The 24,660-nt window shown below is 44.7% G+C and overlaps 1 protein-coding gene and 1 non-coding gene across 3 annotated transcripts; both read left to right on the forward strand.

The window, feature by feature from the left end:
- The first annotated feature begins 13,623 nt into the window (after positions 1-13,623).
- Positions 13,624-16,899, forward strand: LOC147629143 (uncharacterized). Of its 2 annotated transcripts, XM_086812402.1 has the most exons (3): positions 13,624-14,387; positions 14,465-14,779; positions 14,849-16,899. In XM_086812402.1, the coding sequence occupies exon 3, from the start codon at positions 15,805-15,807 to the stop codon at positions 16,645-16,647; it is 843 nt and encodes a 280-aa protein (XP_086668528.1). In that variant the 5' UTR covers positions 13,624-14,387; positions 14,465-14,779; positions 14,849-15,804; the 3' UTR covers positions 16,648-16,899. The 2 variants fall into 2 exon arrangements, with proteins under 2 accessions (XP_086668528.1, XP_086668527.1); XM_086812401.1 differs by having other exon boundaries at positions 13,624-14,779.
- On the forward strand, positions 13,840-14,001 carry LOC147629144 (U1 spliceosomal RNA). The gene has a single exon (XR_015268030.1). It is a non-coding gene; the product is annotated as a U1 spliceosomal RNA (small nuclear RNA).
- Positions 16,900-24,660: the final 7,761 nt, after the last annotated feature.

Here is a 24,660-nt window from a genome sequence, read left to right on the forward strand (position 1 = left end):
CACGATGGGTATAGGTCAAAGTTGGGGCTTTGATGTGACAATCTCTACCTTGACACAAGCCTTAAATCTTTCATAGTGCAACTAGATCCTTACCTGCATCTAGAGCTGCTGTAGAAGCCAAGCTCGCCATGAGCGAATTCAGTAATAAGAAAAGCTTTGAGTCTCAAGACATTCAGTGTGCTATATCTGCAAGGAGGTTTTCTTGGCCCATTAGCTATAGCAAGTCACCCTTAGTGTGGAAGACTATGATTAGGAATTCTAGTTGTTTATGTGTGTGTGTCATGGGTTCTCTGTGCAGGGAGCCTCCCTGAAATCTGAGTGTGTGTGTTTTTCCTTTAAATGCTTGTACTACTTAGGCCCTGTATTATCTTTTATGCCACATAGATCCCTAAATTCATTCTTATAGAGGGAAGCAAGAAGAGGGAGAACTAATTGCAATACCGTAGACGTGAAGCTAGAATTCACCAGAAGAAGCTACACACACACAAAAATAGGGCCAATGTGAGGAGCACATTGTAGATTGAAGAATAGGATGACGTTAAGCTACTCTTCGCTACTACTAATGTAGTGACATATAACAAGGTCTTGATTTCAAAGGATAATAGACTTGGCTTATAGCTCTTGGGTATTCGAAGCCTCATGTGTGTGTGAAATAGCCCTTAGATGGCTTAGTGTGTTGTTGTGTGTGAACAACCTTTTATAGCCGTTTTATGTGTGAGTGTGGTAAGTAGTGATGTCAAGTGTTTAGCCATGTGTGATTGCCCCAATGTGTGTGATGCGTCAAAGATAAAGCTTTTAAGCCTATAGAAGGCACTATACTCTTTGAAGCTCATATAACATCAATCAATAGAAGATATTATTAAGTCGTGCAATAACTCTCTCTCTTGACTATAGGTTCTCTCTCTCTCTCTCTCTCTCTCTCTCTCTCTCTCTCTCTCTCTCTCTCTCTCTCTCGTACTAGAAGATAAATTACTAGAATTACTTTACAAATGGCCACATGGCCACAATGTGATGTACTAGCTTTCCCTCACTAATTACTATACGAACCACAGGTGTAGCTCGGAGTACCCTCATCCAATCATAGCCGTGTCATTCACCAAATGAGCTAACCGCAAGGAAGAGACTTGCCACAATAGTACCCTCATCTAATCATAACCGTGTCATTCACCAAATGAGCTAACCACAAGGAAGAGACTTGCCACAATAGTAGCCCTTTTATATGACCTATGTGAGCTGTAATACCCACTTTTGCATCAAATTTGCATCAAATATGAAGTCATTCCTAGTTAACCAAATATGCCACAAACCTATCCACTTGTAAAAAGGAAAGAAAATTGAATGTTTTGGGTTATCCGACCCATTCAGAATCGTGCAAAAAATCAAGTCTTTAATCTTTACGAGCCTATTTGTCAACAAAATCCTTACGCAAGAAAGGAAATCCCACACCTTGTTTGCCACCAGACATGAAATGAAAAGAAGCGAGCATGTTTCCAAGCATGTAGTACAAAACACACAATTACCAGAAGCAATCCGTCGCTTTCGCAACAACTGGTTCTCTAATGGTAGGCCTCTAACTAGCATACGCCATAGGAACACCTTCCCTTGATATGGAATCTTAGACTACCAGCCCTGTAAGATTACTTCCTTCCACCAGGCCTTACTTGAAAATATTGATGAATTTTTTGATGAATTTTTTGAAAAGAAAATAAGCGGCCTCTATGTGGCAACAAGACATCCATGATTCTCACTAGTCCCAATCGAGCCATTCTACTGAATTTTGGCCACTCAACAAGTTTGTCAAGCCACTCCAGAAGTTGTGAAGTAGCCAACACCTCACCTACCATAGAATTCAACTGCATCCGCAAATCTGAAGGAATCCATTTAGTGTGTGTCAACACCTCCTTCCATGAGATCATCAAATGAGAAAGGAGAGGTGAAGCCACCACTCAAACCTGTTGGGAACCATTCACTACATCCCATCATGTACCATCAATCCTGGTATTACCATGCACAAGTGTGACCTCCTCTAGGAGGGCCTTAGCCACATTACCACTCATGGCTCTTGAAATACACACATATCTTGCAGTAAAGGCCATCTCCTAGTGACCATATGTAATCTGACATCTAATAGGGCTGCCCCTCCACTCCTCTTTGGAGTACTAACATGTTCCCAAGAAATCCACATCTGTCCTGGCTTATTTCCTGCTCTTTTCCATAGCATAAATCTAATTGGCTTTTGTATCTGATGCAAAGCTTTGCTCATACATGGCAAGAAAGGCAAGAAAAAAGATATCATGCTAACCATAATGGATTGTGTCACTTTGAGCCAAACATACATACGCCAACCCTGAGATTTCCAATACACAAAATTTTCATTTTTCCTTGCAGAAATCCATGCCAACAAAGCCTGTGAATCAACATTAACTCCAATCGGATAACCCAAGTGGCGTGTGATGCATATCCTTTGTATGACCTACCCATTCCATCTAAAACCAAGCAAATTGCTCTTGGTAAAGCTTATCAGAGCAAATTTTTACATATTAATGTACCCTGAAGCAAGACCAAAAGTATGATAAACAGCCATAGCCTTCTGAACATTATCTCTTTGAGCCTTAAGAAACATGAAAGAATCATCTGCCAATTCCTGGCTGACTATTTGCTCTCTGCTTGGAAGAGTAAGCCCTTTAACTTCACCGTCCTCCACTAGCTTATCCAGTCGATACAAGATAAGATATGTAACAATTGCAAACAAGAGAGAGCGAAGTGGGCATCCATACCTGACCGATCTCGTCAAATGAATGGGATCAATCACTCCACCATTAACCATAAGCCTAGCCACTGTATCTTGGCTAATAGTATAAATCAAAGAAGACATGTGAGGTCCAAATCCCATAGCCTGCATAAGTTGTGAAAGAAAAGACCAACTAATATGATCATAAGCCTCTTCAATATCTACTTGAATCATAACCACCTCTTCAATATCTACTTGAATCATAACCACCTCTTGCCTTGAAGCCCTTGCATAATCAATTCCAATTTGTATATTCAATATATTATGCAGAATATTTTGACCTTTAATAAATCCATATTGCCTTGGATGAATCAAAGTAGGAAGAAATCTTGTAACCTCTTGGCCAAGACCTTTGCAAATATCTTATACATGGCTCCCATCAATGTGATTGGTCTCCATTGACCTAGATTAATCGGGGATGGAACTTTAGGCAATAAACGTACAAGCCCAATCTTCCAACTCGCGGGAATGATACCTATGTTCCACACCTCCTAAAAAATAGAAGTGAGAGGGACCTTCAACTCATCAACATACTTCATGAAAAGCCATTGGGGAGCCCATCCCATCCTGGACTTTTCCCTTTAAGCAAAAGCTTTAACACGTCCCACCTCATCCATAGAAATATCTATTTCCAATTCATTTGCAAAAACGTCGGCGGATACCTGGTGACGAACCAAGTGAAACAAAGACTCTCTAGCTGCAATGGCATCAGGAGATATGACCTCATGCGGACTCAAAAAATGGTGATAAAAGTCCATACACACATTTAGAACACAAGTAGAATCAATAATCAATACTCAGCTTATATCTCACATATTGTTTCTCGTGCAATGCTACAACCTGATGGGACAACCAATCAATAGCTATCTCAATGTTATGGCAATAACCGTCCTCTTGAACCACCTGGTTCAACCAACAATTCTAGGTTCCGCAACATCTCCCTAAAATATGATGCATTAGGAATCTATTATAACCCACATAGATCCCCAAATCCATTCTTATATAGAAGTGCTTCATGTAGAGGGAAACAAGAAGAGAGAGAGATAATTGCAACACCATAGATGTGAAGTCAGAATCCATTAGAGAAACTACACACAAAAAAAATAGGATCAATGTGAGGAGCACATTGTAGATTGAAGAATTGGATGAGGTTGAACTACTCTTGGTTACTAATGTAGTGACATAGAATAACAAAGTCTTGATTTTAGTGGACAAAGGGTGATAGACTTGGCTTACAGTTCTTAGGTATTCGAAGCCTCATGCGTATGTGAATAACCTCTTATAGCCATTTTCTGTGTGAGCGTGATAAGTAGTGATGTCATATGTTTAGCCACGTATCATTGTCCCAATGTATGCGATGTCATATGTTCACGTATCATTGTCCCAATGTATGTGATGTGTCAAAGATAAAGCTTTTAAGCCTATAAAAGGCATTGTACTATTTAAAGCTCATACAACATCAATAAATAGAAGATATTATTGAGTTATGTAATAGTTTTCTCTCTCTTAAGTATAGTCTTTCTGTGTGTGTGTGTGTGTCTTTGCACTACCACACAACATGCATATCTTTCATCCTCCATAGCTGCTTGCCCCTAATCTCCCCTACATGGTATCAAAGCTAGGCTTTTAAATTGTTACCTAGCTTATTGCTACTGCCCCCAGAGGTAAAACCAAGAGGCACTAGGAGTTGCCTGCCCAGAGCTATCTCGTGGGCTACCACGAGTTTTGGGCAGTGCTAGTGCAGAGTGCACCACCTCCACTCAGCCTAGCAAGATAATACTGCTCGCCAATTTCATTGCCAAAATTGGGTGATGCAAGCATTGAGAGATTTTTTGCCTCTACCCAGTTTGCCACCGCGTCATTGCACCATGCTTTCTCACCCTCTTTTCCGCGCCATTACTTCTTGCCCAGTTTGCTGCTTCTCCATCCTAAGCACAAAGTGTCAGCAGAGAGCCCTCTGCATATAACTTTGCCCATGGTTGGGGGCCTATTTTTGGCGATGCTCTTAGCTATGAAGTTGACTTTGAAAGAGGAGGTGAAGGGCTTCGTAGTTCCATGAGACCGTGCACGGCACCGCATGCATGCATTCTTTGGTGTAAAAGTTTATGGCCACGATGATGAAAAAAATATTGATGTCTGCACATGCGAAGTCGTGCACAGGCATCGCATGATGAAGAAAATTTAGATGTCTCCACACGCGAAGTCGTGCACAGGCATCGCATGATGAACATGGGTTCTTTGGTGTAAGAGTCGATGGCCACGATGATGGATGACTGCGAGTAGGACTGCGAGCAGGTTGCAAGAGTTTATGTCTAGAGAGCCGGTGGGTGATATTGAAGATGAAGATCAAGACTTTGGCCTGCACGATGGGTATAGGTCAAAGTTGGGGCTTTGATGTGACAATCTCTACCTTGACACAAGCCTTAAATCTTTCATAGTGCAACTAGATCCTTACCTGCATCTAGAGCTGCTGTAGAAGCCAAGCTCGCCATGAGCGAATTCAGTAATAAGAATAGCTTTGAGTCTCAAGACATTCAGTGTGCTATATCTGCAAGGAGGTTTTCTTGGCCCATTAGCTATAGCAAGTCACCCTTAGTGTGGAAGACTATGATTAGGAATTCTAGTTGTTTATGTGTGTGTGTCATGGGTTCTCTGTGCAGGGAGCCTCCCTGAAATCTGAGTGTGTGTGTTTTTCCTTTAAATGCTTGTACTACTTAGGCCCTGTATTATCTTTTATGCCACATAGATCCCTAAATTCATTCTTATAGAGGGAAGCAAGAAGAGGGAGAACTAATTGCAATACCGTAGACGTGAAGCTAGAATTCACCAGAAGAAGCTACACACACACAAAAATAGGGCCAATGTGAGGAGCACATTGTAGATTGAAGAATAGGATGACGTTAAGCTACTCTTCGCTACTACTAATGTAGTGACATATAACAAGGTCTTGATTTCAAAGGATAATAGACTTGGCTTATAGCTCTTGGGTATTCGAAGCCTCATGTGTGTGTGAAATAGCCCTTAGATGGCTTAGTGTGTTGTTGTGTGTGAACAACCTTTTATAGCCGTTTTATGTGTGAGTGTGGTAAGTAGTGATGTCAAGTGTTTAGCCATGTGTGATTGCCCCAATGTGTGTGATGCGTCAAAGATAAAGCTTTTAAGCCTATAGAAGGCACTATACTCTTTGAAGCTCATATAACATCAATCAATAGAAGATATTATTAAGTCGTGCAATAACTCTCTCTCTTGACTATAGGTTCTCTCTCTCTCTCTCTCTCTCTCTCTCTCTCTCTCTCTCTCTCTCTCTCGTACTAGAAGATATATTACTAGAATTACTTTACAAATGGCCACATGGCCACAATGTGATGTACTAGCTTTCCCTCACTAATTACTATACGAACCACAGGTGTAGCTCGGAGTACCCTCATCCAATCATAGCCGTGTCATTCACCAAATGAGCTAACCGCAAGGAAGAGACTTGCCACAATAGTACCCTCATCTAATCATAACCGTGTCATTCACCAAATGAGCTAACCACCGCAAGGAAGAGACTTGCCACAATAGTAGCCCTTTTATATGACCTATGTGAGCTGTAATACCCACTTTTGCATCAAATTTGCATCAAATATGAAGTCATTCCTAGTTAACCAAATATGCCACAAACCTATCCACTTATAAAAAGGAAAGAAAATTGAATGTTTTGGGTTATCCGACCCATTCAGAATCGTGCAAAAAATCAAATCTTTAATCTTTACGAGCCTATTTGTCAACAAAATCCTTACGCAAGAAAGGAAATCCCACACCTTGTTTGCCACCAGACATGAAATGAAAAGAAGCGAGCATGTTTCCAAGCATGTAGTACAAAACACACAATTACCAGAAGCAATCCGTCGCTTTCGCAACAACTGGTTCTCTAATGGTAGGCCTCTAATGGTAGGCCTCTAACTAGCATTAGAGGCCTACCATTAGAGGCCTACCATTAGAGGCCTCTAGTGGTAGGCCTCTAACTAGCATACGCCATAGGAACACCTTCCCTTGATATGGAATCTTAGACTACCAGCCCTATAAGATTACTTCCTTCCACCAGGCCTTACTTTGCCTGATATTCCATACCCGATTAGCCTTCTTAGTGATCCAGTGCCCGCTTATCTTCCACCATCATATGGTACACTTGATTTGTTATATGCTGACAATGTCCTGAGGCTTTCTAAATGCCCAATCTAACCAAGGTTGTTGATCCTCCAACTAAGGAATAGCATCAAATGGTGTAAGGCGTGCCCTCACCTTCTCCCATAATTGTACATATCCACATGGAACTCGAAAATATTGATGAATTTTTTGAAAAGAAAATAAGCGGCCTCTATGTGGCAACAAGACATCCATGATTCTCACTAGTCCCAATCGAGCCATTCTATTGAATTTTGGCCACTCAACAAGTTTGTCAAGCCACTCCAGAAGTTGTGAAGTAGCCAACACCTCACCTACCATAGAATTCAACTGCATCCGCAATCTGAAGGAATCCGTTTAGTGTGTGTCAACACCTCCTTCCATGAGATCATCAAATGAGAAAGGAGAGGTGAAGCCACCACTCAAACCTGTCGGGAACCATTCACTACATCCCATCATGTACCATCAATCCTGGTATTACCATGCACAAGTGTGACCTCCTCTAGGAGGGCCTTAGCCACATTACCACCCATGGCTCTTGAAATACACACATATCTTGCAGTAAAGGCCATCTCCTAATGACCATATGTAATCTGACATCTAATAGGGCTGCCCCTCCACTCCTCTTTGGAGTACTAACATGTTCCCAAGAAATTCACATCTGTCCTGGCTTATTTCCTGCTCTTTTCCATAGCATAAATCTAATTGGCTTTTGTATCTGATGCAAAGCTTTGCTCATACATGGCAAGAAAGGCAAGAAAAAAGATATCATGCTAACCATAATGGATTGTGTCACTTTGAGCCAAACATACATACGCCAACCCTGAGATTTCCAATACACAAAATTTTCATTTTTCCTTGCAGAAATCCATGCCAACAAAGCCTGTGAATCAACATTAACTCCAATCGGATAACCCAAGTGGCGTGTGATGCATATCCTTTGTATGACCTACCCATTTCATCTAAAACCAAGCAAATTGCTCTTGGTAAAGCTTATCAGAGCAAATTTTTACATATTAATGTACCCTGAAGCAAGACCAAAAGTATGATAAACAGCCATAGCCTTCTGAACATTATCTCTTTGAGCCTTAAGAAACATGAAAGAATCATCTGCCAATTCTTGGCTGACTATTTGCTCTCTGCTTGGAAGAGTAAGCCCTTTAACTTCACCGTCCTCCACTAGCTTATCCAGTCGATACAAGATAAGATATGTAACAATTGCAAACAAGAGAGGGCGAAGTGGGCATCCATACCTGACCGATCTCGTCAAATGAATGGGATCAATCACTCCACCATTAACCATAAGCCTAGCCACTGTATCTTGGCTAATAGTATAAATCAAAGAAGACATGTGAGGTCCAAATCCCATAGCCTGCATAAGTTGTGAAAGAAAAGACCAACTAATATGATCATAAGCCTCTTCAATATCTACTTGAATCATAACCACCTCTTCAATATCTACTTGAATCATAACCACCTCTTGCCTTGAAGCCCTTGCATAATCAATTCCAATTTGTATATTCAATATATTATGCAAAATATTTTGACCTTTAATAAATCCATATTGCCTTGGATGAATCAAAGTAGGAAGAAATCTTGTAACCTCTTGGCCAAGACCTTTGCAAATATCTTATACATGGCTCCCATCAATGTGATTGGTCTCCATTGACCTAGATTAATCGGGGATGGAACTTTAGGCAATAAACGTACAGGCCCAATCTTCCAACTCGCGGGAATGATACCTATGTTCCACACCTCCTAAAAAATAGAAGTGAGAGGGACCTTCAACTCATCAACATACTTCATGAAAAGCCATTGGGGAGCCCATCCCATCCTGGACTTCTCCCTTTAAGCAAAAGCTTTAACACGTCTTCCACCTCATCCATAGAAATATCTATTTCCAATTCATTTGCAAAAACGTCGGCGGATACCTGGTGACGAACCAAGTGAAACAAAAACTCTCTAGCTGCAATGGCATCAGGAGATATGACCTCATGCGGACTCAACAAATGGTGATAAAAGTCCATACACACATTTAGAACACAAGTAGAATCAATAATCAATACTCCTTTCCTATCTTGCATCTTGACAATATTCTCACGTGCATGCTTTTGCTGCAAACGAGAGAGTGAGAGTGAGAGAGAGCTCTCTCTCTCTCTCTCTCTATATATATATATATATAGAGAGAGAGAGAGAGAGAGAGTGAGAGAGAGAGAGAGAGAGAGACACTCTCTCTCTCTCTCTCTCTCTATATATATATATATATATATATATATATATATATATATAGAGAGAGAGAGAGAGAGAGAGAGAGAGAGAGAGAGAGAGAGTGTGTGTGTTTTTGTTTGCCCTAATTTCTTTGTGGGTGAGCCTAAAGCGATTCCTGTAGCTATGCTAAGCTTTGCTAGCATTCTACCCCTTGGTGTAGACAAATTTTCCATTTGGGCAGTGGAGAATTCACGATCGCAACCACGCGTAGATTTACAGCATGCATAGTGTTTATGTTTGCCCTAATTTCTATGTGGGTGAGCCTGAAAGCCTAGCTTTGATACCATCTAGGGTAGATTAGGGGCAATCAGCTTTGGAGGATGAAAGATATCCATGTTGTGTGGTAGTGCAGAGACACACATGTGTGTGTGTATATATATATATATATATATATATATATATATATATATATATATAGAGAGAGAGAGAGAGAGAGAGAGAGAGAGTGTGTGTTTGTGTTTGCCCTAATTTCTCTGTGGTGGGCGAGCCTGAAGCGGTTCCTCTAGCTATGCTAAGATCTGTTGGCATTCTACCCCCCTTTCAGAGCCATTCGTTTTGCAGACAAATTTTTCATCTGGGCAGTGGTGGGGAGAATTCGCAATCGCAGCCGCGCGTAGATTTACAGCATGCATAGTGTTTGTGTTTGTACTAATTGTGGGTGAGCTTGAAGCGGTTCCACCAGCTATGCTAGAGTTTTACCACTCTTTTGAAGCCATTCGTGCAGATAAATTTTCCATCCGGGCAGTGGATCTTCTTCTTTTTGTTTGCAAGGCTGAAACATAACTCTTCTTCTTCTTTTGGTGAAAGCATTAATTTTCAGTGTTGTTGAGTAGTGGAAATAATTTAAGGAACCATAGATATGGATTTTGTAGAGGCACAGGTCTCAACAAAAGATGTAGAGAAGTTTGAGGGTGGAGGGCTAGAGCCTGCTGAGCCTGAGCCTGAGCCTGAGCATGAGCCTAAAGATTAGGCTAAAAGGCAGAGATTGATCGGAGGTGAATATGGAGGGAAGGAGGCTAGTCGGATGCTTTAGGATACCTTGCTTCTTGATGCACCTCAAGAAGAGAACCATGAGGTGGCTTTTGACTTTCGAGTTACATAAGCTAATCAGATTTTGCAATCATATGTGATGGAAAATCATGTTAGGGCTACCAAGGTTACAATAGAGGAAATGGTAGATGCCCAAGTGGAAACATGGCGATTGTGGCACAAGTGGAATCCTTTCATAACAAGGCTGCAATTTTCTTTTTTATTGGACGAATTCCATTCTTCAATAGGATTACAAATTGATTACATGATTTATTAGATGGTGATTTTGTGGAGAAGATCTTCAACTTTCCCAGAGGATTCTATGAGGTCCTATTCTCATCCAAAGAAGTTAGAGATTTGGTTATGCAGAAAGTCCCGTTATTTCTAGATGGATAGTTGGTGCATGTTGTACCCTGGCGCCCTATGGTAGAGTATAGAGATATGTTGCGCCAGGCATGCCTCATTTGGGTTAAGGTTGTAGACTTTTCATCAACTATGTGGGAATTGTTACCATTGGTCATGCGGACTATTGGGGAAGGTGTTGGTGGAGCCCAGAATGTCGTCCGAGAATAAAAATAGGGTTTGCATGTTGTGGGATACTGGGAAGCCCCTTGACCTCGATAATTGAGGTGATGCGTGAATGGATTTGACTCTTTGTATTTCGAATTAAAGTGGGGATTGTTTGCAAGCCATTTGCTTCCATTGTGGGGAGATGGGTCACTTCATTTCAAAGTGTCCAGAGGAGGTGAATGCTCAGCCACAACCGAATGTGTCCTAGGGTCCGACTTATAAAGATAAATTAGCTCCTATTTTGCCATCTGGTTTGAATATAGAGAAGATAAAAAAAGTACCAAAATAAAGTGAGCAAGTGGTAGATAAAGGTAAACAAGTTTTGGCAAATACAGAAGTTAGACCTTGGCTTGCGCTGGCGAAGAGAGGCGCTCGCGAGACAGCTACTTCCGGTGGTAATCAAAATGTGGGTGTTGGTCATGGTGCCTCTTCATCATTTCGTCCTGGTGCCACAAGATAGACTCAAGAGAAAGATAACCAAGGTAGGGTATCACGCTCTCGGTATAATCTGAGACCTCGAGTTACGAAAGAAAATTAAGTAAATTTTCCTTATCTATTTGATAAAAAAGGGGATATGATCTCAGCATGGGACAAGAAGTATGCGAATGTCAAGTGGACACAGGATACATCACTAATGATGCCCATACTTTAGGTGAGAAAGAACGGGTGGATGTTTTGCTCTAGAGAGAGAAGGCATTGAGGATCCTACACAATATTGTAAGGAAACAGGGCGATGGTGGTACCTCTCATTGATTGGCTTTCTGTTTTATGGATTATGAAGATTACTCTTTGGAATGTAAAAGGTGTGTGTTCCCCGTCCAAGAAATATCGCATGTGGCTTACTATGTTTCAAGGTCAATGGGATATGTTTTATGCTATGGAGCATAAACAACATTCCATGGCTGGACAAGTGTATGATTATAAGGAATTTCGTGTGTTTTATAGTGGGCACCCCACTACACAATCAGGGTTCATAATTGCAGTGAAATATTAGTTTAAGCCATCATTGGTTATGCAGGATGTCCGGGGGCAGTTCATTGTTGTGCAAGTGGAGTTTATAGATGAAACATTATGGCTTGTGGGGCTATATGAGGTTAATGGTGTTGCACATCATCATCAGCTATGGGAAAATTTATTGTGTTTGTGCAACACTAATCCTAGCTTTGTGTTGGGCGATTTTAATGTATGTGAATTTTCGAAGCATGCTTCTACACCTCACTCTATTATGGATGGTCTGGAGAGGCTCAGCTGGAATGTGTTTGCCAATCAAGTTTTGAAACAAGATATGCGGTCATGGCTACACCCGCATGAGAGAGGATTTACATATGCCTCTCAACAGTTCGTGGGTACAAGAGCTCGTTTGGACAGAATGTATATTTGCTAGCATGATTTGTTTCTGCTAGAGATATTGTCCATGCAGGCGGAATATAATAATATTTTGTCAAATCATTTCTCTTTGGTACTGGAGATGCATAGCCATTCTGTGGATTCTTATAGGCCATTATTGGGAAAGGCTCCTTTTAAGGTTAACCAGACTTTCTTGGAGCATATTGTTTTCTATCAGCTTATGTGGAAGGTGTTACAAAACTTTAGAGGCCATGTTATCTCTATTCGGGTGTTAGCTTGGGAGTGTTGTATGTTCAATATTCAAAAGCTTGCTCGCTAGTATGGGGTTCATAATGCATCATATTTTAGGGAGATGTTGCGGAACCTAGAATTGTTGTTGGTTGAACCAGGTGATTCAAGAGGACGGTTATTGCCATAACATTGAGATAGCTATTGATTGGTTGTCCCATCAGGTTGTAGCATTGCACGAGAATCAATATGTGAGATATAAGCTTATGGCTCCAATGGATTCTAATTGTCACTCACCTAAGAACTCACAACACAGCAATGTGTAACACGACTGTGCATGGAAGCATGTAAAGGGCCAACTGTAGATTTGAGCACAAAGAGTCAGCAGGCAGACAACCCTCTGCACATAACTTTGCCCATGGCTAGGCGATGGTCTTAGCTTTGGAGCTAGGTCTCTTTCAGGCGATGATCTTAGCTTTGGAGCTAACTTTTAACACAGGAGACGAATGGCTTTATAACCTTCCGTGAGACCATGCACAGGCTCCACATGATGATGAACATGCGGTGCATGTGTACGAGCACTGTATGGCACGGGTACATGCACAGGCACCGCATGATGAACATGCCACATGTGTTCTCTGGTGTAAGAGTTTATGGCCACACGATGAAGAAAAATTTGATGATTGTAGATGCGAGGCCGTGCGCAGGCATCACATGATGAACATGCGATATCTGATGTAAGAGTCGATTCGTCATGATGATGAAGAAAAATCTAATGACTACATGTAGGCTACAAGAGTTTTTATCTGGAGACGGTGGGTGATATTGAAGATGAAGATGTCTAGAAACAATGGGTGATATTGAAGATGAAGATGAAGATGTCTAAAGATAGTGGGTGATATTGCAAATAAAGATGATGACTTTGGCCTGCACTGCTTCGTAGCTTCCACGAGGCCGTGCGCATAGGCACCACACGTGATGAACATGATGCTGCATGCGTTCTCTCGTGTTGTGTAGGGGTTGATGGCCGCGATGATGAAGAAAAAATTGATGACTGTGGACGCGAGGCCGTTTTTATGTGTGAGTGTGATAAGCGGTGATGTGGCCTTGTGTCACTGCCCCAGGGAGGGTACGTGATGTGTGAAAGAAGATAAGCCTATAAAAGGCAGTGTCCTCTTTGAGGCTCATATAACAGCAGTACAGGTGATTGCCTACACCATGTAGTAGTAGAGTATGGAAGTGTGATGTGTGTCTTTTCCCCCATGCATGTCCACAAGATACTTGTAGTAGAGAGAGCTTAGCTTATTCCAAGCCTCGACTCTTTTTGAGGGTGGTCCAGACGCTTAGTGCTGCGCGTGTCGTGGGAAAGGTCCCATAATAGGTTGGCGTGGCTGGTCGAGAGGCGCCTACTAAACAGCGTCCACGCGCGGCTGGAAGGTATACTTACCTGGGCGGGGTCGATCGGTGATCAGGATGGCCGATGGCCTAGGGTTGGCCTCTCCATTGCACTCCCGGACGGGCTGCACCCTAGCATCTCCCCAACGGGGAGAGTGCACGTCATAATTTGTGGTAGCGGGGGCTCGCGTTCGCGCGGCCCCCACCCAAAACAAAACTCCAAACCATGAAACCGCGCAGCAGTGCCGCAGGCCATGCCGGGGCTCTGATTTCATTTGGGCTACCGGCTGTGTTCGCATACCCTACGACGGAGAAGGAGACAGACCAGCCCTACGACGGAGAAGGAGACAGATCCCACCCTTTCCATGCTGCAGCTGCTGTTGTTGAGGCAAAAGGCGACATGAGCCCCAGCCATCCGTCATGGGATCTGTCAGCAGGAGGAGCCAGTGTGCACTTGACATGAATGAATAGCCTCTGCCTTTCTAGTCTAGAGTTCTGTGATCTTACACTTCCTACCTGCTGCCAGTTACGGACAGCCACCTCGGCTAGCAGCACTGGACTGCGCAGGGGACTCCATGGACCTCATCCACATGTTTGTTCTGAACCATTGCTGCTCTTGATTTTGTGTTCTCTCTTCCTGACATTCCTCTCTTGCTCTCCTTTTTACAGGATAAAGGAGGAGGCTTTGGATCATCGGTTTCCACCACAACCACACATGGACCTCATCCACATGTTTGTTCTGAACCATGCTGCTGCTGTTGTTGAGGCAAAAGGCGACATGAGCCCCAGCAATGTTGGATTACGCATCCGTCATGGGATCTGTCAGCAGGAGGAGCCAGTGTGCACTTGACATGAATGAATAGCCTCTGCCTTTCTAGTCCAGAGTTCTGTGATCTTACACTTCCTACCTGCTGCCAGTTACGGACAGCCACCTCGGCTAGCAGCACTGGACTGCGCAGGGGACTCCATGGACCTCACCCACATGTTTGTTCTGAACCATTGCTGCTCTTGATTTTGCTTCCTGACATTCCTCTCTTGCTCTCCTTTTTACAGGATAAAGGAGGAGGCTTTGGATCATCGGTTTCCACCACAACCACACATGGCAGATTCAGCTAGTTAGCCCCACACTTCATTGGCTGTGAGATCTCTCCCCTCATTTGAAGCTTCTCAATATCAGGAGGTGGATGGCACACACTGTCATATGGGGGGACGCAACAGTGAAGCAGCAGTCAGAGCAAGGGCCAAGCCTGCAGCTGAAGGCGAAATTGCGAGGGAATCAAAGGACATGAGCATGGGGCATCTCTCTGTTTGTTGATCATTTTTTTCCCATACACTCGTCGAAATTGTTTGTTGTAAACTTGAGCTTGGCTTGACACCATATTGGAGGAGATACTTGTGTGTGTGTGTGTGTGGTAAACTTGAGCTTGGCTTGCCACCATATTGGAGGAGATACTTGTGTGTGTGTGTGTGTGTTTGCGTAAGTCTTCCATTGCCATTCTCTCTTTAGACTCTGTTGGTCTACAATTGCTTAAACCCTAGCAAGTTCCCGCCATTCCATCTGTGTGTGTTGATTGTTTGGCTAGGGAAGCAGCCCGTAGAGTCAAGAGAGCACATCTGGGTTTGAAGAAAGTTCGATTTTGTGTTAGTTTGTCCCAAGGTTCTTGTGAACATTTATTTTGCAGCATCCCATGTATGTTGCCTGCATGACTAGGGTGGAACCAAGGGAACATGTAAGGGTTTGGGGAAAGTCTCTTTTACTACTCGGTACCATTTGTTTCTCTTTACAGGTGTGAAGGATCAGATGATGGTTGCCCCTTGACCCATATGTTGACAGAGTAGATGGCTGTTAAGGCCCGCACGCAAGTCGAGCAGATGTTGGCTTTCCGTCAAGAGGTTGGTGCCTTGCGGGGCGGGAAATTTGGACCCACGGAGCTCGAACTCTGCATCCATTGTTGCCCGCCAATCCAAGCAGAAAGGCCACCACAAGCAAGAGGTGGACCAGCCTAAGCATGGTGAGCAACATTTGGAAGGTTGCTTTTGGTGGTTTTGGGAATGCTCGGGCTGGCATGAGCCCCAGCATGGGAGTCGTCATTCGGATGGGTGATTCGGATGTATTCCGTGGACGGTCTTCATCGTGGGATCCCTCCTTACCATGTTCCTTCTCTCCTGTTTCATCACTTATATGTCACGGAGGGTCTGTAGGGATCCCAACCTCCTCTCACATGCAACATGAGGAGTGGGCCCCCAAGTTCAATGGAAAGATGGATGTTGAGGCAGTTACAAATTGGGTCAAGGAGATGCCTGTCAATCTTTCAACTGCGGGCAGTTCAGATGTAATAATCGTCGTCTTATCCCGACAACTTTCACGGTGCTGCTTTGTTATGGTGGGTCAGGATTATTTGCAGCATCATGCCATGGTAAATGGGGACGATTTCCATCGATTGACTTTACTAATCGAACAAACCATGTGCCCAACTGTGCTGAGTGCACGGAAAAGCTGGGTATTTCTGGCCAGTGGTTTCCCGAGGCTGTGGCGACGGAAGGAAGAAGTTTTCAGTCAGGGGACTAACACGAGTCTTCGGAGCCTTAAAGAGCTGGGTGAAGGATCTTTGGTTTCACTGCTGTCAATTTCTTCAATGCCCGAGTGCATTGCAAAAAGTCCATGGTGGACTTGGGTGGATGTACGGAGGAGTAATTATGTAAGTGTGCTGGTGGACTTGGGTGGATGTGCGGAGGAGTTTTTCTCCCAAGTTTTGTTTGGAAGTGCCGTTGCATGTCTTGGGCATGTGGCATGTTTCCGATGGGAAAGCTCCTCCTCTGTTTTTCTTGTGTCTCGGATTCGCCTCCTTTGACATTACCCAGAGATTCTGGTTGGGTGTAGCACATGGATATTTCCGTGGAGTTGGTGGATATTGGTCCGAGCATAGGGTGCTGAGGAGTTACTTGTGGATACAGGTTTGACTCAACAGTACTAAGGAGTGTTGTCTACTTTTATGATTCATTCATCCATATGAGCAGATGCACTAGTGGATGTTTTTTTTTGCAACTTCTGTAAAGGAATTTCTCGGGGTGTTCTCAATGACAGGTTTTAATTGGGGCTTCTAGAGGAGGATTCTCATTAATGGCAGGTGCTTCCTCGGGAGGTGCTTGATTAGGTGTCTTCTGTGGAGATGCATTTACAAGCTTCTGTAGCGGTAGCAATTTAAAAGCCTAGCTTTGATACCATGTAGGGTAGGTTAAGGGAAAGTTGCTTTGGAGGATGAAAGATATCCATGTTGTGTGGTAGTGCAGAGATACACATGGAGAGAGAGAGAGAGAGAGTTACAGCATGGCTCAATAATATCTTCTATTGATGATGTTATATGAGCTTCAAAGAGTACATTGCCTTCTATAGGCTTAAAAACTTTATCTTTGACGCATCACATACATTGGGGCAATCACACATGGCTAAGCATATGACATCACTCACACATAAAACGACTATGAGAGGTTGTTCACACACAACACACTAAGACATCTAAGGGCTATTTCACACACACGAGGCTTCGAATACCTCATCCTAAATCAAAACTTTGTTATTATATGTTACTACATTAGTAGCCAAGAGTAGCTTAAGCTCATCCTATTTTTAAATCTACAATGTGCTCCTCACATTGACCCTATTTTTGTGTGTGTGTGTAGCTTCTTCTGGTGGATTCTAACTTCATGTCTATGGGGTTACAATTTGTTCTCCCTCTTCTTGCTTCCCTATATAAGAATGAATTTGGGGATCTATATGGGATGAAAGATAACACGGGGTCTTTTATAAGTGAAGGTAGTACAAACATATAAAGGAAAAACACAACAATCAGATTTTGCGGAGACTCCCTGCACAGAGAACTCACAAAACACACACTTAAACAACTAGAATGCCTAATCATAGTCTTCCTCAATGAGGGAGACTTGCTATAGCTAATGGGCCAAGAAATCTTCCTTGCAGATAGCACATTGAATATCTTGAGACTCAAAGCTGTTCTCTTTGAATTGGCTCATGGGCGAGCTTGGCTTCTACAACAGCTCTAGATGTGGGCACAAATCTAGTCACACTTTCAAAAAACCCTAAGATGAAACCTTTAAGGGTTGTGTCAAGGTAAAGATTCACGGAGCTCGAACTCTGCATCCATTGTTGCCCGCCAATCCAAGCAGAAAGGCCACCACAAGCAAGAGGTGGACCAGCCTAAGCATGGTGAGCAACATTTGGAAGGTTGCTTTTGGTGGTTTTGGGAATGCTCGGGCTGGCATGAGCCCCAGCATGGGAGTCGTCATTCGGATGGGTGATTCGGATGTATTCCGTGGACGGTCTTCATCATGGGATCCCTCCTTACCATGTTCCTTCTCTCCTGTTTCATCACTTATATGTCACGGAGGGTCTGTAGGGATCCCAACCTTTCTTTGCTGAATCTTTGTCCTTGAAGTGAGCTCTGATACCACTGTAATGTGCGGAAGCTTCGGAGAAGGATCGGTACTTCAAAACTCAGAAAACAGCACTCTTTTCGCGACGGAATTAACGCACAAACTGAAAGACGATGTGCAAAAAAATAGAGAGAGAAGGGGGAGATGGAGAGGACACAGTATTGGGTCCCAATTACCCTCTGTAGGGCCCCCACCACACGGATGGTGTATTTGCTTTATTAGAATGATGTAAATCTGAAAACAAATACAAAGTACTTGACCTTTTCTTGGCTGGAAAAACCTGCCCTTGACCTTCAGTCCTTCACCCCTTTGCTTTAGCAAACTCTTGGCTGTCCTGGTCCTTGAATGCTTGATGCTCTTGGTGAATTATGAGATGGATTCATGGATTATGGGCTGGGGTATTTATACTTCTCATAGCATCCAGTCGGCCTGCTTCATGAAGTCCCACGACTGGGTATTTTCCAATAACTGAATTCCCACTATAATACAATGCTGGCCATCCTGCGCAGCCCAGACGGTGGCCAGTGCTTCCGAGAAGTACTCGGTTCTCCATGAAAAGTTCCAAAAGATTTTTCTTCGGGACAGTCTTCCTCCCCAGCTTCCCCCGTCCAGACCGGAGGATCACAGGAGTGACCTCCTCCCAGGCTCGGAACCCCCGAGCGTTTCCGTATCGCCTTTCTAAGGCAATGGAATCGGAGTTGGACCGCCAACTCCAAGAATTGTTGCAAGCTGGCTTCATCCGCCCCAGCGTGTCGCCATTTGCAGCACCGATCTTATTTGTCAAGAAGAAAGATGGGTCTTCTCGGTTGTGTGTCGATTATCGTGCACTCAACAAGCTGACTATCAAGAGCCGATTCCCGATGCCTCGAATTGACTATATTCTCGAGAGGCTGAATGGAGCTAAGGTGTTCTTCAAACTGGATTTAAAGAGTGGGTACCACCAGGTTCGGATTGTAGAGGGGGACATCCCCAAGACAGCTTTCCGTACAGAACGGGCCCACTATGAATTTGTGGTTATGCCATTTGGATTGACGAACGCCCCAGCTACATTTAACCGCATGATGATGCGTATTTTCCGGGAGTTGATTTGATTGGAGAGAGTGTGTTCATATTTCTGGACGACATACTCATATTTTCAGCTACAGTTGAGCAGCATGACATTGATGTGGAGAAAGTCCTTAAGTTGCTGGAAAGCAACGAGCTCTATGTCAATGAAAAGAAGTCAGAATTTTATCTGTTCCAAGTACATTACTTGGGATATATAATCAGTGCCGAAGGCATTCGACTTGATCCAGCTAAAGTGGCCGAGATTGTTAACTGGGAAGTACCTCAGACTGCTTATGACATTAGATCATTTGGGGGTATATGCCAAGCATATTCCACCCACATTGACAAGTTTTCTGATCTCTCGGCAGACCTCACTGATCTGCTAAAGGGAGTGAAAACAAGGAGGCAAAAGATTCGAATGACTCCACGAGCGTTGGAGGCATTCCAGAACCTCAAGGTGGCTTTGTCAGAAGCGCCTTGTTTAGCCCTTGCCTCGTGGGACGAACCATTTCAAGTGATCACCGATGCGAGTAACATCGCAATTGGTGGTGTATTGCAACAGAATGGTCATCCGGTAGCTTACATGTCTCGTAAGTTACTGCCCGCCGAAAAGAACTACTCAGTCTATGATCGTGAACTCCTAGCAGTTATACAGGCCTTGAAACATTGGTATCAGAGCATCAGGCCCAGCCAGGCTAAACGCTGATTCAGTCCCATATGATGGTGTACAGGTTCAAGGTACAGGAAAGTACACGGATTCGAAGCCCAAGGCAAGAACACAGATCGGGAAGAACTCCCAGGAGGTTAGTTGGTGGTGTTCCACAGTGCCAGATGGGGATGGAAGTTCCGTGAGCCAGATAGGTTCACAGGTAACGGTCCCAAGGGAGGTTGATCCTCCAAGGGTGATGTGAGAGTGCCAGACTCAGTTCCAGGAATGAAGACCAAGATGGTGTTTCAGAGCCAGGGCAGGAATGGATTGTGGACTAGAGGAAGACCAGATGCATAGATCTTCATCAGAGACAGAGTGGTTTGGAGAACAGACCGGATTTTCAGAGAAAAAGGTTTGCCAGGGATGGATGATGACAGAGGGACTTCGGGACATGATTGGGATGATGACAGTCATCCAAGAGCAGGTTGGATTCCCGTCATCAAGTTTAGCAGAGGGGGATGTCATGTGCATCACAGATGCCATGGACATTCTCAGGGCTAGATCCAGAAGAGGCAAACAGATAAAGACCATGAACCAGTAGAAGATGGACATGGAGCAGGACTTGGAGCAAAGCATGGATCAGAGGGCTGTCGGCTGCAAGAAAGAGGATGCTGGTTGCCAGAATAGCTGTCGGCTGACGTCAGCAGAGTGGGCAGCAGCAGGCGCATCAAGGACATGGATGAGATCCAGTCGGCTGCATTAAATGGATTTTAATGAACTAGTAACTGGCCGACCAGCAGTCGGCCAGTTCCCCATGTAGTCCAAGGGGCTATAAATAGCCCCCCTTGCTCTATGTTTTATTCATTCAGCCCACTAGGGGTTTGAGTCATTAGGAGTCCTAGTCTAGGGCAGAATTTTGGGTGTTTTACCACCTTTTCAAGAAGGCAGCCAAGGGCTAAAGATATGTACCTTTTTGTACCGTAGTATATACTGAAATTCCAGCACTTCTCACTCTCTCTCTCTACTCTCTCTCTACTTGCGTTTTTGCATCAGATGGTGCGTTTTTGCATCAGAAGGTTTCCAAGAGTGTTTAGGGTTGAAAGAAGACTACCCAGAGCTCCCCCCGAGGCGTTAGCCTTGGGAGAAGCCAGCTGGGAAGTCTTGGGCTTGCCACCATTGTGTTTCATTTCTGCACTCTGCGCAAGCGAGAGTGCGTCCTCAAAGGTGGCTGGCCTAAACATACGCACCTCCCATTGGATTTGCGTGTCCAGGCCATACAAAAACTGCCCTTTCTTGTCCGTATCAGATAAGCCTAATTGCAGACACAAGGTCGAAATTTTATTGGCAAACTGAAGGACTGGTTGCGCGTTCTGACGCGCTCCCCTGAACTCGTCTTCGAGTCGCTCAAGGTAGTGGGGCGGTAGAAACCGCTGCTTAAGGTCGCGGACGAACTCGTCCCACACATAAGCTGCCATACCTGCTCTGGTGTGGGCATGAGCCCATTGAGTCCACCAAGGAATGGCCTCACCTTCCAAGTACCAACTAGCTAAGATCACCTTGTCAGTATCTGTTTTCCTAACTGCGGCAAAGTAAGCTTCAAATTGATGTAACCATGAATAAAGAGTAGTGGGATCGAGTTTACCATTATACTTAATGAAATTCATTTTCTCGGGAAAATGATTCGAGGGCGCCGCCGGTGTCAATCTGGCGTCCAAAGCTCTGAGGTAACGCTCGTGTTCCACTCGTCGCATGGCGTCGTCTTCGCGTTGTCGAATCTCCAATGCACGCATCTGCATCTCAAGCAAGGAGCTTGGCTGCGGCTGTGACCCTGCGAGAGGGTCCCTGTGAGACGAGGATCTGGTATTTGGGATACGGAAGGAGAGGGAGGAGGAGATGGAAAACGCGACGCTGGAGAGCGAGAACGCTCCTCCAGAGCCAAAATCCGCACCTTCTGCTCATCCAACTTGGTTGTCTGGTCTGCGATTGCTCGCATCATCTGCTGGAACATGTCTGTGACACTCAAGCCGGGTGCCCTAGTTGGGCTGCCTGGTGCACTCTGGTCCCATGGTTCTGGTTCTCTCTCGTCGCCAAAGCTCGCCATAGCGGGAAAATGCAATTCCTTTCCGGAACGCAATCTGACCATCCACTATCTGTGTGGGAGACTTCCGGAGTCTTCCGGAGGCTAAAAACCAACCGTCCTTCGAGGGACAGGAGTCACTCCGAAAAGAGTAGTCCACCGGCGTCTAAAAACCAACCACACGAGCGAAAAAATTTTCTGGTTTTCTTTGCTGAATCTTTGTCCTTGAAGTAGGCTCTGATACCACTGTAATATGCGGAAGCTTCGGAGAAGGATCGGTACTTCAAAACTCAGAAATCAGCACTCTTTTCGCGACGGAATTAACGCACAAACTGAAAGGAGATGTGCAGAAAATAGAGAGAGAAGGGGGAGATGGAGAGGACACAGTATTGGGTCCCAATTACCCTCTGTAGGGCCCCCACCACGGATGGTGTATTTGCTTTATTAGAATGATGTAAATCTGAAAACAAATACAGAAACTTGACCTTTTCTTGGCTGGAAAACCTGCCCTTGACCTTCAGTCCTTCACCCCTTTGCTTTAGCAAGTTCTTGGCTGTCCTGGCCCTTGTTTGCTTGGAGCACTTGGTGAATTAGGCTGGGCTTTTATACTTCTCATATCATCCAGTCGGCTGGCTTCAGGGAGCTCCACGACTGAATTTTATTATTAAAGTGTTTTCACACTATGTTAAATACTATGCCACCCTGCTGTCCAGCCTGCGCATGCTTCTGGGGCAGCATCCTGGCTGCTGGGCATGCTGCGCAGAGGTGTGGGACAGCTCCCTACACCTGGCCGACTAGGTGGGTAGGGTACTAGACCTGGTCGGCTACCTGTCCAGCAGTAGTACAGCTGGCCGACAGCCCCTCCAGCCCATGCCTTGGCTGGTGGGCAAATCTTGGGCCCTCCTGGCCCCTTGGGGGTGGTTCTACACCTCCCCCATGCCCAGACTAAGAATGCAAAATGCAAATCCTTGCACTGGGGTAGCCCTATGGGCTGGCCCCATCTCTACATGCAAACCTACATGCCTACAGAGGCCTGGCATCCAGTTGCAAACCAGATACACAGCACATCTGACATCATTCCAGAGGGAGACTCACAGCGCGGACTGGCACTGCTTCATGTGCAGGACAATGCACACCTGACCTTGGACTCATGTGCAGGACGATGCACACCTGACCTCGGACGACTGAGATGAATCCCTGGCTGACTCGTCCCGGACTGGGCTCACATGGGACCAGTTCACCATCCCAGGTCCTGCACCTTCTGTACAGAAATGTCTACGTGGCATCCAAGTGCGGGATGCACGTGACAAGTGGGCCCCCAAGTTCAATGGAAAGATGGATGTTGAGGCAGTTACAAATTGGGTCAAGGAGATGCCTGTCAATCTTTCAACTGCGGGCAGTTCAGATGTAATAATCGTCGTCTTATCCCGACAACTTTCACGGTGCTGCTTTGTTATGGTGGGTCAGGATTATTTGCAGCATCATGCCATGGTAAATGGGGACGATTTCCATCGATTGAATTTACTAATCGAACAAACCATGTGCCCAACTGTGCTGAGTGCATGGAAAAGCTGGGTATTTCTGGCCAGTGGTTTCCCGAGGCTGCGGCGACGGAAGGAAGAAGTTTTCAGTCAGGGGACTAACATGAGTCTTCGGAGCCTTAAAGAGCTGGGTGAAGGATCTTTGGTTTCACTGCTGTCAATTTCTTCAATGCCCGAGTGCATTGCAAAAAGTCCATGGTGGACTTGGGTGGATGTACGGAGGAGTAATTATGTAAGTGTGCTGGTGGACTTGGGTGGATGTGCGGAGGAGTTTTTCTCCCAAGTTTTGTTTGGAAGTGCCGTTGCATGTCTTGGGCATGTGGCATGTTTCCGATGGGAAAGCTCCTCCTCTGTTTTTCTTGTGTCTCGGATTCGCCTCCTTTGACATTACCCAGAGATTCTGGTTGGGTGTAGCACATGGATATTTCCGTGGAGTTGGTGGATATTGGTCCGAGCATAGGGTGCTGAGGAGTTACTTGTGGATACAGGTTTGACTCAACAGTACTAAGGAGTGTTGTCTACTTTTATGATTCATTCATCCATATGAGCAGATGCACTAGTGGATGTTTTTTTTTGCAACTTCTGTAAAGGAATTTCTCGGGGTGTTCTCAATGACAGGTTTTAATTGGGGCTTCTAGAGGAGGATTCTCATTAATGGCAGGTGCTTCCTCGGGAGGTGCTTGATTAGGTGTCTTCTGTGGAGATGCATTTACAAGCTTCTGTGCTTACAAGGCGAGGACTTAATGTTAGCTTCAAAGTAGGACACAAAATGGTCTCCCAGTGCTTCGGACTTTCAATTTCTTGGGTGAGACTGGAATGGAGTTTCTTGTGTGTTGCACCCATGTCTACTCTGTAGTGTCGTTTCAGTCTTAGTGGTGGGTAATCGAATGCACTTACGGATCGGCTGGGCAGCCACCATCAGGGACTGGCTGCCCCAGACAATGGACATGATGGGTGCTAGTGCTAGTAGCCTAGTTGGCCAGGCTGGAGAGGACATGCTGGTTGTGCGTGGACTAGTAGGCAGAAGGCAGTGGGTTGGGATGCAGGGCTGGCTGGGTGATAGTCAGCCTGCAGCAAAGAGCATGTCGGCTAATCCTTT

Source organism: Cibotium barometz, chromosome 18 (assembly GCF_041138505.1).
Source record: "Cibotium barometz isolate CiBa-2024 chromosome 18, ASM4113850v1, whole genome shotgun sequence".
Classification (NCBI taxonomy): domain Eukaryota; kingdom Viridiplantae; phylum Streptophyta; class Polypodiopsida; order Cyatheales; family Cibotiaceae; genus Cibotium; species Cibotium barometz.